This window comes from Raphanus sativus, chromosome 2 (assembly GCF_000801105.2).
Source record: "Raphanus sativus cultivar WK10039 chromosome 2, ASM80110v3, whole genome shotgun sequence".
NCBI classification, from domain to species: Eukaryota; Viridiplantae; Streptophyta; class Magnoliopsida; order Brassicales; family Brassicaceae; genus Raphanus; species Raphanus sativus.
Window position 1 is genome coordinate 32,015,680 of NC_079512.1, and position 14,393 is coordinate 32,030,072.

Below are 14,393 nucleotides of genomic sequence, written 5' to 3' on the forward strand. Positions count from 1 at the left end.
TTTGAAAATACCTATTTAAAAAGTTTATATCATAGTGCTTGAGTAAAAAATGTAAATCATTTATTTTAGTTGTTTTCGTATGTGGTTGTCCAAAAAAATCTGAAAGGAATTGACATAATCTGCAATTTAAAATGTGCATTTAAATATATAATTTCTTGAAAATATTACAATGATATATTTATCAATATTAATTATTCAAAAATATATTTGAATAAATTATATTTTAGTTACAATACATGAACGATTGGACCCGAAAGCTATAGTTGTATTTTGGAATGTCATAGATTAGAATCCTAACTTTCTATTATGATATTATACATACAGACTTGTATTATTTTGTAGGTGTTGTTCTATATAGTAAAGTGGTATCGGGTATGAAAAAAAAATGGTGCTAATAGTGAAAATGTTCGCTGTCAATGATTTTATCGTGAATAATTTTAGATGTAGTTATAATATATGTTTAATGGAACAGTTTATGATCATATTTTTTCTTTGCTCGTATATAATAAAATATATGTGAATTTAGTTTTGTATAAATGAGAATAATTTATGAAAGCCAATATTTAAAAAAAAAAACAGAGTAATGGGGCCTAGAATTTAGGAAGCAAGAAGAGGAAGTTATAAAAAGGGGAAGAATAGTATATGTGAAGTGGAAGTTATAATAATAGCTCAAAGTCACGTAATAGTATATGTTACTAATGGCAATTAGTTAGTAAAGCATGAAAAATATAATTGGATACAACCTTTTATCAATTGGTCATGCTTCAAAATTAATAGAATAGATTATAAAAAAAACCATATTATATCCAAACCACTAAGCGAAAACACGGACGCGAAATCAACGACTTAAAATCCACTTTCTATCTCCCTCTCGCGTCCGATCTCCTCTCTCTCTCTCTCTCTCCTCTCTACAACAAAGTCAACTCTTCCATCTGTCGGAAAATTGCATGTCCTAACTGCGACAAAGAGATGACTATGACGACGACAACAGAGGAGAAACCATCTTCCGATGGCCGAGGAGGTTGGGGTTTCTTCAAGATCCCGTTTCGAAACTCTAGCGGCCGCGGAAACGCAGCATCAAGTGCCGCCGCCACGTCTTCTTCTGCTTCTTCTACTACATCTTCTCATCTCCATAACCACCATCATCACCACCACCACCACCACCATCATCATCAGCTTGGCTATAACGGGCCCCATGGTGATGGATCGGGTCAAAATCAACACCCGACTCCTTCTCCTTCGGTATCATCGGTAGCTAAGTCGTTTCTGCCTACGAAACGTAGATTGAAGCTTGATCCGTCGGAGAAACTCTATTTTCCTTGTGAGTTTTTTTTTTGTTTCGAAATCTCTCATATGGATCGGAATCGTAGGGGTTGTTTCTGCAACCAAACTAAAGTTTTGATCTGGTTTTGTCTTAAATAGTGAAATAAAAGTTTTAAACTTTTATCTTTGGTTCATTTACTTGTGAAAAAGAGTTGACTTTGACCGGATTGTACTAATCTTAACTCTAAAGATGACATTTTTCAGCATTTTTAACTTAGGAAGATTTTTGGTATGTATTTATGCTGGCCATGAATGTGATTTTGTTACTTGTGATTATGTTAAATTAGATGAATATTTCTTGATTACTGATTAAGATTATTTACTTTTTGTTAATTGAAGATGAGCCTGGAAAGCAAGTGAGGAGCGCTATTAAGATTAAAAATACCAGCAAATCACATGTAGCCTTTAAGGTATGTTTTTTTTCTTTCTTATCTAAGCGTTTTTGAATTGTTTGTTTTGTATATGATGTGCTTACTCTCTGTTGCTCTATTATCAGTTTCAAACAACTGCACCGAAGAGTTGCTTTATGCGTCCACCGGGTGCTATTCTTGCTCCTGGAGAGACTATTATCGCCACCGGTAAAATTGCTCACTGCATATTCTTATTCTTCTTTATTGAGGCTATTAAAGCAGTGGTTCGTTCTAAAAGATATCCTCCTTTGTTGTAACGTTACAGTGTTCAAATTTGTTGAGCCTCCTGAGAATAATGAGAAGCCAATGGATCAAAGGAGCAGAGTTAAGTTTAAAATCATGAGCTTGAAGGTGAAAGGTCCGATGGACTATGTTCCTGAGCTGGTATGTTCATTTTATCATTTGTTGTTTGAACTGGTAGTAACAACATGTTAGTATCCTAATGGTACATATTATATCTAATCCATCTCCCAAACATAATAAGAGTAGAGACTTCCAGCTAAATTTTTAAGCAGAGACATATAAACCGAGCGTGTTTGATATTGCTTGTCATGTTCTTACATTTCTGAGACTCCACCGAATCTTGTTTTCCGCAGTTTGATGAGCAAAAGGATGATGTGTCTAAGGAGCAAATATTGCGAGTTATCTTTCTGGACCCAGAACGCCCCAACCCTGTGAGTGTCTGAATCAGTATGCTTGTGTAAAATGGTTCTATAATAAAACCGAGCCTTTTCTTACGAGCCCTCTCTCTCTCTCTCTATAATTCATCTATGTGATTCATCAAAATAGGCACTGGAGAAACTGAAGCGCCAGTTAGCAGAAGCGGATGCAGCAGTGGAGGCAAGAAAGAAACCACCAGAGGAAACAGGTCCAAAGATGATTGGAGAAGGACTTGTCATCGATGAATGGGTGAGTCACACTTTGCTATATATCTTTACAGACTCTTTTCTCTTTTATCTCTCTTCCACTAAGATGAAATCTGACATTGTTGTGGTCTCTTTAATCTTATAAAACACAGAAGGAGCGCCGAGAGAGATATCTTGCACAGCAACAAGGCGAAGGAGTTGACTCTGTCTAAGAACTAAGAAGATCCTTCTCAGGACACAAAAAAGAAAACAAGTGCGTGCTTGTGAAGAAAGAAGAAGAAGAGGCCAAGATATTAAATTTTCTCTACTAACTTCCTCATTCATAATGCAATCTTAAGGATCATGTTGGTAAAGAAAAAACAAAGAACGAAACTTTTTTCATGTAAAAAAAAAAAGAAAACTTGGGATGGGGGTGGGGGTTTGTTAATGAATTGTTCATGGTAAGACTTAAAACTTAATAAAATGTGACAATGGATGCTGAATCAACTCGGCTGATCTAATCTTAAACCGGAATCTCCTTTTACTTAAACCGTATCAGGACCCAGAATTCAATACGAATGTTCGGTAGGACCGGGGTATCGAACCAGGAATCTTTAAATCGAAAGATGCTAAAAGGATCTAATCTTACGTGTACAACTCCTCAACCTTTCTTCTTCTTCACCTCTGCTCTCTGCTTCGTCGTGTCCTCCCTCTCATTTCGTTCGCCGGAGTTAACGAGCTTAGTTCTTCGATCGTACGGATTGTAAAGTTTACATAACAGTATATAAATGTCTGTGAGCAATTCCTTGAAGAAGCTCTCGTCTTGTGTTCTTATTGATCTCGACGGAACCCTAATCAACACAGGTATCTCTACTTGTGTTCAGCTTCTCTTCTCGTAAGATATTATTATATTCGAATTGATTTGTGGTCTGTCTTGTAGATGGTGTGGTTGGTGATATATTGAGGAAGTATTTAAGTAAATATGGGAAGCAGTGGGACGGAAGAGAAGCGCTTAAGATAGTAGGGAAGACTCCGTTAGAAGCTGCGACTACTATTGTCGAGGATTATGGACTTCCTTGTGGTGTTGATGAGTTCAATTCTGAGTTCTACCCTTTGTTCTCTGCTCAGTAAGTTTAAAGTTCCCTCCTTTTTTTTAATTTTGTTTTTATGGTTTTGAGTTTGTTTTTGTGTGTGGTTGTAGGATGGATAAGATCAAGTCTCTTCCAGGTGCTAATAGGTTGATTAGGCATTTGAAAGGGCATGGTGTGCCTATGGCCTTGGCTTCTAATTCCTCTAGGGCTAATATTGAATCCAAGATCTCTTTTCATCAAGGTAACAACTTTTTTTGGTTTATGAGATGTTTACTTAGTGAAGAGTAATAATCTATGTATCGTTCTTTTGTTTGTGTAAAGGTTGGAAGGAATGTTTCTCGGTTATTGTTGGTAGTGACGAAGTTTCTAAAGGCAAACCTTCTCCTGATATGTAAGAGTCCCATCTCTTGTCTAACAAAATACTGGTTAGTTACAGTGCTAATGACGCTGGTCTGACTTTTTGTGATTAACAGTTTTCTTGAAGCAGCGAGAAAGTTGAATAAAGATCCAGGAGAGTGTTTGGTTATTGAAGATTCTGTGTGAGTTTTTTTTTTACTTTTAGCTTATTGTTTTTGTAGCTGAGCTTTTGGTTTCTCTCTGAGTAAGTTTGAATTTGTAGGCCTGGTGTTTTGGCTGGTAAAGCTGCTGGGAGTTATGTGATTGCTGTTCCTTCTCTGCCTAAACAAACACATCTTTATACATCGGCAGACGAAGTCATCAATTCTCTGCTTGACATTAAACCTGAAAAATGGGGTCTTCCTCCGTTTCAAGATTGTAAGGAAGCGCACTTCACGAACTAGTCATGTTTACTTCATAGTTTTTTTGTTCATCTCAATGAAAAGGACTTTGATTTGCGTTTTGCAGGGATAGAGAACACTTTACCAATTGATCCTTGGCGTATTGGAGGTCCAGTTATCAAAGGATTTGGCCGTGGCTCTAAAGTACTCGGAATTCCCACAGGTCTGTACAATTCTACCATTAGGCTCTTCTTTCTCTTCACCTTTGTATATGGTAGCCTCTTTTCTTATTGCCGGGTTTTGTTTTCAGCGAACTTGTCAACGAAGGATTACGCGGAGGAGCTAGTGGAGCATCCTTCGGGAGTGTACTTTGGTTGGGCAGGGTTAGCAACTAGAGGTGTCTTTAAAATGGTCATGAGCATTGGTTGGAATCCTTATTTCAACAACACCGAGAAAACTATTGTGAGTTTAACCTTTTAAAACTTGTTCCCTCTTGAAGTTATTTTTAAAAACTTTAGCTATGGTTTACCGTAGGAGCCATGGTTGCTTCACGATTTCACTGAAGATTTCTATGGAGAAGAGCTACGTCTTATAATTGTTGGCTATATACGTCCTGAGGTAATCTTATTTTACTTTTTTTACTATCTCATCTATTCTTCGTATGACTGTGAAGTGATGCTCTTCTTCTCTGCAGGCTAACTTTCCTTCACTGGAGAGTCTCGTAGCAAAGATTCACGAGGACAGGGATGTCGCAGAGAAAGCTCTTGATCTTCCATCGTATGCTAAGTTTAAGGATGATCCTTACCTGACTAAATATGATTAAAGTCATTTATGTAAAGAATCAAAAACTTTGTTTTTCTCACATTCTTGATTATGAATTTGATTTAATAACCAAACTCTCTAATTGTTTGTTAAACTCGAATAACACTTCTGTCTTTGCTTTACTTACTGTCAAGTTTGCAAAACAGGTTCTTGCATTAAAGAAAACAATACTGACTTTTGATTCGAACAAAACAATGTAAGTCAATTTATTACATTCTAGTTTTGTATGTCCACTAAACGTAAACACAGCACGTTACGCTCGCCCGATATTGCGAACTGGCTCAGCGACTCTGCGAGCAAAGTATTTTCGAGTTTTTCAAATCCTTTGACAGACATTTTGGTTTGACAAGTGTCAAGCGTGTGAAAACTAAAAATCAAAACAGAAAAGCAAGGCCAACTAGGTTAGGGGTTTTGAGGGTCCAAACTCCCAACAAGAGAGGAGTAACAGAAAATGCATGTCGTTTTTTTTCTTCTTCTTGTGACGGTGTAGTACTGAAAGAGACAAGACGAATCAAATAGTCTTGTAAATGCTGGTAAATATTTAATGCATATTCTAATCGAGCTGTATGCTGCTCTATATATAACAAAATGAATGTGATGAGTCGGTGTTTGTATAATTGTATAACGCAAGACTGTTGTTACCTACTGGGTTGTCGCATTTCTGTGATTGCGATTACACTATACCCGTCCCATTTTTTGTAACTACCCGTCCCATTTTTCTTTGCCAACAAATGGTTTAGATAAGTATGGCTTAAGGTTTTTGCACACAAATTAAAAATATTTAAATTTATTGTTTATTTTTATTTAATGTAATTTTTTGTTTGGGTTTTAATAATTAATGAATTAAACATAAAACAAAAATAGGATATTTGTCTAAAATATACATTAGACAAATATCGGTGTAAATATAAATCACCAGATCAAACAATTTTTCACAAACGCCGTATCTAATTAATTGTTGACATGTCTTCATACATTTCACATGCTAAATTAGAGTTCGAATCTTTTGTAGAAGTTCAGAAACTGAACTAATCCTCACATTCGCATAAAAACGAGCCAATACTGATTCTTCTTCTTCTTTCTTTCTAATCCGGCAAAAATCGTTATGGAACTGTTTTTAAAACACTGAAGTCGTTATATAAAACATTGGAAGCAAAAAAAAAAATATATAAAACTCAATTCTCACGAACGATCAAGGAAAAAGATCGATCTCGATCAAACCTTCTTCCTCTGCATGAAAATCCAACTCCGTTTGATTCTGTTTCCTCTTCTTCTTCTTATACTCATCGTGTAGTTTAATCTCGATCAACCCCGCTGCTCCATCGTCCTCCTCCTCCTCCTCTTCCCACCTGTACCCCATTTTCTCCGGCGACATCCAGCTACTCATCTCCGGAAAAGTAAACTCCGACGATGAATCCGAATCCGATCCTGAATCAGTTTCCGGGTAACAGAGCGACAACGACGGGTATCTCTCGATTTCTCTAAACCGGGTCGGATTCTCTTCTTCGTCCTCTTCGTAGGCTTCGTGTATCACCTCCAACGGCGCTCTCAAGTCCCACTCCACGAACTCGTGACTTCTGTCGGAATCTTGTTTGTCTCGTTCGGACAACGAACAAACATCGAACAAAACATCAGATTCTTCTTCTTCTTCTTCTTCTTCTTCTTCTTCAGTAGTCTCCTCGGTTTTACTCTCTCCTTCTTTGCTTTTACCGGGTCGGGTAACCGGTTCTCGGGTGGTCGTCGATCCGAGGTGGAGAAGAGAGAGGAGAAGGGCTCCGGAGATGAGAAGAACAGGGGAGAGATGAATGATGGGAGAATAGATGAGAATCAGAGTGGAGAGAGCGATGAAACAGGAGAAGAGAGATGAGAAGGAGGTTTCTTCTTGTTCTACGTTTTCTTCCATAAGGGCGTGAGCGTGACGATGTGGTGGAAGCTTGGGGAAAGAGAGAGAGAGAGACTTTGGTGGTCGTTTACTCGCATTTAAAAGCTCCCCCGAGGAGGGTTTTTGTCTTTCTTTTCTTTATTGTTTTTTTCTTTTTCTTCTTAAACAGTCAACATATACCAGTGACAAAAAAAATAACAGTCAACATATACTTAATTTGTTCATTTAATTTCATTGTTGAAACGTTGAATTTACTAAAACTGTTGACAGGATAAAATAATTTACTTCCTTTTAGTAACAGAAATTTTTATATTGTCAAACTGATGCGTCATTGTTTTATCAAGTGAAGATAAACATTATGAATAGTTTGGCTCTATTTCTTTTTTTTTTGTAACTGACTCTATTTCTTTTTCTGTTAAATTTTATCTTCTATCATTATTATTGGATTTTATATTTATATATAAAAGATTTAGATTTAATATAAATGAGAAGATTAGATCCGAGCTCTACTCGACTTACATCTTATTCTTAGTATAAATACACAACTTCTTAACATGAAAAAAGTAACATTTTATTTTCTTTGTCAAACAAGAAGCTTGTTTGCTCTCGTGTTTCTTTGTTCTCGGCTAGAATTTAAGATTTTTCAATTTTTTTTTAAAAAAATTGATCATATAAATTTACATACTAAATAACATCTTCGTGTTACTGTAACTTTCGCTACATCAAAAAAATAAATCTATTATATTTATGAAATGTAATAAAATCAAAATACTTATTTTTATCATACTTAACATTTTTTAAATTCCATTTGAGCATCGCTTACCCGTTTGAGTCTGCTTTCTTTTGCATTTGAAATACGTATCCTGTTGTCGAAATTTTTAAAATCACATCATAAAACGAAAGAGTGTAGTGTTTAGCATTGAAATTAGAATACAATTCTTCTAGTTTAAGAAACAGAACAAAATTGGTTTTTCAATGTTTGTGTTGTGATTTAGTGAGTTTTATTGCTTTGAACTCTTTATTCGAGTTTTTATATTGTTTTCAGATGTTTTTGGATCAGATTCATTACATTTCATTTTTTTTGCCTAAATACATTTCATGTTGAGTTAAGAATGTTATTTATATATTTATACCCTTTTAAAGCCTGGACATTGAATTACAGGATCTTTAGGTAGACATAACACTGACCATTTATCGACCTTTCTCATGAGACACATGGTTCATAATAGTTTGGCACAACTAACGCCCACTATCAGAACAAGTGGATCTGATGCGTCAATGTAAATGATGACACCAGTACCTTAATGGGAAATGTTCATGTTGTACCACATGACGCAATCGACTTTGCTCCCATGCATGTTGCTTTGGAGACCTCCACAATGTGATTAACACAATGATGCGAAATGCCATCCACAAAGAAGTCTCCCTTTTGGAAGATGTGTATGTAACTTTCTCTATATTACTATATATGTCGCGTCCCACAGCACATCACCTTTCTTTTAGGTGGTGTGTATATAAACTGTCTCTAACGCATAAAATAGGTTACGATATCGCAAATATGATTATTCAATGTATGGTAAACAAATTAATCCAATTGTTCATGTTTAGTGAAATCATGATTTATTTAGTAGCGGAAGAATATTTAAATGCTAACCCATACCGACATCATGACACGTACTGCCTAGATTCTTACAATGGAATTTAGAACCGATTTCTTGCTTTTGATTCTTGGAGTGTTGGTTAGGGAAGTGCGGAAGCTTTAAAGTGCATAGATCAAAGGCAACGAATATTAAAAGAAAATTTAACGAAGTGAAAATTATATAATTGACAAAAAAATGAATATAAAGTGCAGACGAAATTGGAAAAATTTCTGATATGATGATATCACATGACACAAGTTCTGTGTATTTTTCTAGTTGAACAAAAGTTTACTTTTGTATGTACCGCTCCGAGAAAAAGAAAGTACTCCATGTTTTTCCTGTTGTAATTTTGTTATAAGATGAGTCTCGCTAAAGGTTATCTTTTATTAAGATTAAATTGATGCTAGAAGTTTTACAATCAGAGTATACCTTTCGATGAAGATTAGTGGAACTTTGATTTGGCATATAATCAGGCAATGATACATGTAATCTATCCAGTAACCAGATTAACTAATTTAACTGTTTAGATACCGAGATGATCGTTTGGTCCCCCAACAAAGGCTACAAGAAACTTGTATTTAAAATTTCAAACTAATGAACTTCGTAAAATGAGCTGAACTATTTGTCAAAAAGAAAAAAAACTGAACCATATAAGAGCATCATTATCGTGGGCTCTAATGCTTGGTCCTCCAGTATTTTGGGCTAAAAATAAATGAAAAATGCTGAATAAACTAAGAGACATCGATGAAAATCTTTGGTTTGGATACATTTTGGGCTGGTCCTTGGGACAGGTGGCAGGATGAAATTGGACAGAGCAACGAGAGGTAGCGTGGTTTTTGGCTTGCTCGGTTTTTTCTTTCTCTCGGTCGAAACCTCTCGTCCTCGACGGTGACGTCTGTCTTCGGCATCCAATCCCTCCTGCAGATATGTCTCGTCGATCCTTCGGTGGAGAATCTACAAGACGAGCGAGATATGATAGAGGAAGAAGACGTCGACGGAACCGCGGAGTCTCTGGTGGAGTTCGAATCTTGACAAGAACCAAAGCTTGAATCGGATCTTGTAGGAGAAGCCATGGAAGTTGAAACCGATGCTACGAAGGGACAAGAGTCGATGCAAATTAGAGACGAAGTGGACAGTAGCAGCCGCCACAGTCCTCATGCTAATTCTGGTAACTCCCTCATAGCTTAAAAGTTTCTTCCTTTATCCAGTTTTGTTGCTTGATTGCGTCCTCTCCTCGTTTGTTCTTCAATCATGCGTGTCTTTGATTAGGCTTCTTTTTGTTCTGATCGCACATTTGATTTGTCAGTCGTTTCGATTCTCTCTACGACGGATGAATCAAATATGTTTTGTGAGATGGATGGATCAAATAGGTTTTGATTTGTTCTGTGGAAAGAGACACAAGGAAGGTTCATCGAATAAAGGACTCCAATTACAGTACAGGTTAGTGTAACTATTTCATCTGGTCTGAACTGAAAAGAGTAGAATTGAATTAGCTTCTGTGATGAATTGGTTTGTATTCTTGTGTAGTGTCTTTTCTTGTGTCACGGACTTGTCACAGTGGAAGAAACTTTGTAGTCTTGTGTACTCATGTGTATTCACGGTCTCGTCACAGACGAGGAAGCTTTGTAGTCTTGTATGTTTGTGTAGTCTACTACTTGTGTTGTTTAGTTACTGGCATTGTTGTTGGATTTTTCAAATGGGTTTTGAAGGAACAATAGTTCCGAGGAGAGTACAAGTGGCTCTGCTCACGTTCTGTACATGTACAAGCTCCTCTGCTCCCATGGCTTTCCTTTTCCTTATTTTTCTCCTTTCTTTATGAGGTACCGAATACTCCATTTGGTTTGGTTGAATGATTTTGAGCTATTATTAAAGTTTGTATCAAGATTATGCACTACTGAGAATGATTTGGTTTTGGTTGAATGATTTTAAGTCTCTATTATTAAACTTGGTTGAATTTACTATTTAACTAAGAAACAACAAATGTATCTACCAATAATCTACCTTTTTACTCAAGTATCTTAACTTTATCTCTTAATCTACACTAGATCATGACCCGCTCGACCGAGCGGGAATCAAACTTTTTTATTTTTATTTGTACTAAATGTTATACATGATTGCAAGTGTATTAATATAAAATTTTGATAAATACAATGTGTACTAATGTGTTTAAATAAACAATGTGTTTAATTACTAAATTTGATTTTTAAAATTTATGATAATGTAAAGTAGATTTTTTATATATTATTTTAAATATATAGTGCTATATTTTGTATTTTCAATATTTATAATACAAAACTTACATTGGGGTATTATTTATATGAAAATATGTGTAACATAATATATTTATATATTATATATAAACATATCTACGATTTTCGCAAAGGCCATGCGCACCCGCACGGGTTTTATTTTTAAAATGTATTCTGTATTATTTAGTTTTATGTAGTATCGAGTTTGTATAATTCAATTTTCTGTTTAAAGAACAATACCAAAACTGTCTTTCGTATGTAAAAATAATATTTTGCAAGCACGAGTTATGTCTTTTTATTGTAACACAAAATTTGATATAAAACTTATGTTTTTGTACATTACGGAGTCTAATTTTTTAAAATAACTATTACATAATTTGAAATTGAATTTTATCACTGAGGTCTAATATATTTTGTCTGTAATGGTTCAAAGCATTTTCGATATATATTATATTTCAGTTTGGTTTGTTTTTAGTATTATTGTATAAGTATAATACTATACAATATTACTATATTCTATACAATATATAAAGTTATGTGTTATTTGTTTTAGAAAGTAGATTAGGCCCAAAGTAGTTAAAAAATAGTCAAATCTTTATGTATGTGTCTATGATTTATCTACCTAATGTTATTCGTACTAATAAAATCAATATGGCCAATGAAGTATACTGATCAATTTAAAATGAATTGTATAGGGTAATTCTAGTAAGATTAATATTTTTATTAATTCTTAGTATCTATCTTATTTAAAACGACATGTAATAAATGTGAAATTATATATGGAATATGGACAAAAAAATGAATTATATTTAAGGAAATACATCAATGCAAAGTTAGACTATAGTACGTATTATGTATAAGGAATGAGACATTTAATTTAAATATATGAAGTTCACTTTTAAAATCTACATAGAAGAAGTTGTAATGTTTCTGATTTAATAAGATAGATATATTAATAAACTATTCTAAGATACAAAATTTTGGTCCTACCAATAAGAATGCTCTAATTGCACTATATTGCTGCTTTTTTTTTTTTTTTTTGGTCAAACGCACTATATTGCTGCTGATGTTTCAGTTTAATTAATGACCTTGACAATAAAGAAGATAAAAAGTAATGACTCACTAATAAAAAACACATTGGAAGAACCAACATATTTTTTTGAAGTATTACCAAGATATAGTTTCTAACTTTTTTTTGTAACTGTACTTGCGTTTCTAGCTTTCCACAAATAATATGCAAAAATAAACTAATCACTCATTTGTTAAAATACAACCGAGTATATACTATTCAGCATATTGTCATCAATTTATACTGTTAAAGTTTCTACATTTATCCGTTATATTTAATTTAGTTTATTAATAAAAATATAGATATTGTAAAATATTTAAAATAAATATCCATTAAAAACAAATCACAAATACCAAAATTTTAAGAAACGGATATCAACTCTTCTTCGACAGATATATAAATATATGTATGTCTTAATTAAATTTAGAGTTTTAAATGCATAAGTTTATATAATTACTGTTCTAATATATGGTTTAATAAAGTCTATTCACCTTAATACTTCATAAAATATTAAATCGAAAGAAAAAGAAACTTTTTACGACAGTTATAACTTTTTCTTAAGTTTTGTATTATCATTATATTGGAACTAAATTTAAAATTTTAAAATCATGTAGTTTCACTGATTTTTTTAATTTTTAATTTTATATATCATGTAAAAGATATTTTAAGAACAAATTTGTATCAGTTTCTCTAAATTATTTGTATGAAGCAAAACAAATGAAATATCTCTTAACACTCGTAAATATCCATAAATATCTATACATTTTTGAATATTCAATTTTTTTATATTCATATTTTTCTGAAGTAAATCAAATAAATATTAAAATATCCGTAATACAAAAATCAAATTGCAAATACCAAAAATTCTACTACTATACTCCGTGCCCACCTCTAATATTATAAGATACGAATCATAAAAATAATGAAATTGCTAGATTATCAATGTTCGATTTGATTTTCTTATAACTATTATCGAAGAAGTTCCCAGTGTTACTCCCATACTCAGCACACACAAATATAAATAGATTGTTGTAATTATTTCCTCAACCAATTTATTTGAATTAATGTTGTCATTTCTTTGCGTTCATATTTTCATCACACAATATGTCTGCTCCATCCTTTTTCAATAATTTTTTCTCTACATATGCACTTTTAATCCTGTTTCGTTGTTTTCTTTCTATAAAGTTTAAGTAATAATGAATGATCAAACAAAGATAAAGTAGTTCCGCTTTATGATTGTTGAGATAGAGAAAGGCGAAAGCCTGAAAGGTTGTTGTTGTGGCAATTCTTTTGCCCATGTCTTCATTTTTTTCGTGTAGCTAGTTTTCCTGATTTTTGTTGAACTCGGAAATTTATGTTTTCTTTAACCTAAAAAGGTCTGTGAAAGTCTATACTGAAACGTTGCCAGTGTTATAAATCGAATTAAATACTTTGGTTATAATTAATAAACAAGTTTGGACATAAAGCTTTTGGGGTTCTTACATTATTTTAAGTTTGAGTTTCATGATATATAAAGGGTTATTTAAGCAAGAAGCAAGGACTTTATATAAAATCGACAAAAATAATCAAAGTTTTGATGATTAAGGAGAATGGACCCAAAGGACATCACAAACCACGTGACTTGATCCATTTTGGACCGACCCATCCATCACTTAGGCTTGACTTCCATGTAATGATTCTCAAAATTGGATGTCCAAAAGTTTTAAAAGCACATGAACAGTTAGTTTTTAATCTGATAATAAATATTAAAGATAAATTAAGACATCACTTTTCTTCCTCCTTTTCCCCTCCTTTATTTCTCGGGTCTCTTTCAAATTTCTATGTATGGGTCAAAGTGGAAACAAAGCTGTTCCATTAGATGGATAATAATGAGAGGTAGAGATGCATATGGACTGTCGACATATGGATAAAATGTTAAGCTTGAGAAAAAATTATTCATATGTTATATAAATCATCTGGTGAAAGATGTACTTGGAGTTGGAAAGGATTCGGCTACACTTTTACGGTTGGTTTCGGGTTAATTTGGCAAATAATATCAGTGGTAGAAACATAAACTAAGGATCTAGCATGCATGAGAGAGTTTATTTTAAACATTTCTACTCTTATCGTGCTCCATATTAAAAGTTTGACTATATTATAGATGATTAGATATTTAACGAACAAAATATTCGGAGGTGGATAACTTTATTATAAGATAGTCTTCCTTTGATACTACGGTGCAAAATATAATGAAAAAATCTATTAGATCCATATAATAAGAAATAAAATATAGTTTGAATATTTTATAGTATAAATTATAATTATGTTAGAATAGAGAGTAATTAT

At 33.5% G+C, this 14,393-nt stretch overlaps 3 protein-coding genes across 4 annotated transcripts; 2 read left to right on the forward strand and 1 right to left on the reverse strand.

The window, feature by feature from the left end:
- Nucleotides 1-817: 817 nt before the first annotated feature.
- LOC108843069 (vesicle-associated protein 4-2) lies at nucleotides 818-3,081 on the forward strand. Its single transcript, XM_018616156.2, has 7 exons — nucleotides 818-1,321; nucleotides 1,663-1,733; nucleotides 1,820-1,901; nucleotides 1,999-2,117; nucleotides 2,330-2,407; nucleotides 2,523-2,642; nucleotides 2,752-3,081. The coding sequence occupies exons 1-7, from the start codon at nucleotides 970-972 to the stop codon at nucleotides 2,809-2,811; spliced, it is 882 nt and encodes a 293-aa protein (XP_018471658.1). The 5' UTR covers nucleotides 818-969; the 3' UTR covers nucleotides 2,812-3,081.
- A 145-nt stretch (nucleotides 3,082-3,226) lies between these two features.
- On the forward strand, nucleotides 3,227-5,361 carry LOC108843068 (bifunctional riboflavin kinase/FMN phosphatase). The gene is made up of 10 exons (XM_018616155.2): nucleotides 3,227-3,442; nucleotides 3,519-3,705; nucleotides 3,780-3,910; nucleotides 3,991-4,060; nucleotides 4,143-4,208; nucleotides 4,289-4,443; nucleotides 4,534-4,629; nucleotides 4,717-4,868; nucleotides 4,941-5,024; nucleotides 5,101-5,361. Exons 1-10 carry the CDS (start codon nucleotides 3,367-3,369, stop codon nucleotides 5,227-5,229), a joined length of 1,146 nt encoding a protein of 381 aa, XP_018471657.2. The 5' UTR covers nucleotides 3,227-3,366; the 3' UTR covers nucleotides 5,230-5,361.
- A 717-nt stretch (nucleotides 5,362-6,078) lies between these two features.
- LOC108840470 (uncharacterized) lies at nucleotides 6,079-7,248 on the reverse strand. 2 transcript variants are annotated; one of them, XM_018613300.2, is made up of 2 exons: nucleotides 6,450-7,248; nucleotides 6,079-6,339 (listed from the first exon to the last, which is right to left on the reverse strand). In XM_018613300.2, exons 1-2 carry the CDS (start codon nucleotides 7,129-7,131, stop codon nucleotides 6,332-6,334), a joined length of 690 nt encoding a protein of 229 aa, XP_018468802.2. In that variant the 5' UTR covers nucleotides 7,132-7,248; the 3' UTR covers nucleotides 6,079-6,331. The 2 variants fall into 2 exon arrangements, with proteins under 2 accessions (XP_018468802.2, XP_018468801.2); XM_018613299.2 differs by having other exon boundaries at nucleotides 6,079-7,246.
- Nucleotides 7,249-14,393: the final 7,145 nt, after the last annotated feature.

What these genes read in the sequence shown, in the direction of transcription:
- LOC108843069 (XM_018616156.2), top strand. Translation starts at nt 970, where the DNA reads ATGACTATGACGACGACAACAGAGGAGAAACCATCTTCCGATGGCCGA. An exon ending in AATCACATGTAGCCTTTAAG is followed by an intron (nt 1,734 to 1,819) that starts GTATGTTTTTTT and finishes CTCTATTATCAG; the next exon opens with TTTCAAACAACTGCACCGAA. An exon ending in TGGACTATGTTCCTGAGCTG is followed by an intron (nt 2,118 to 2,329) that starts GTATGTTCATTT and finishes TGTTTTCCGCAG; the next exon opens with TTTGATGAGCAAAAGGATGA.
- LOC108843068 (XM_018616155.2), top strand. Translation starts at nt 3,367, where the DNA reads ATGTCTGTGAGCAATTCCTTGAAGAAGCTCTCGTCTTGTGTTCTTATT. An exon ending in CAAGATCTCTTTTCATCAAG is followed by an intron (nt 3,911 to 3,990) that starts GTAACAACTTTT and finishes GTTTGTGTAAAG; the next exon opens with GTTGGAAGGAATGTTTCTCG. An exon ending in ACAACACCGAGAAAACTATT is followed by an intron (nt 4,869 to 4,940) that starts GTGAGTTTAACC and finishes GGTTTACCGTAG; the next exon opens with GAGCCATGGTTGCTTCACGA.
- LOC108840470 (XM_018613299.2), bottom strand. Translation starts at nt 7,131, where the DNA reads ATGGAAGAAAACGTAGAACAAGAAGAAACCTCCTTCTCATCTCTCTTC.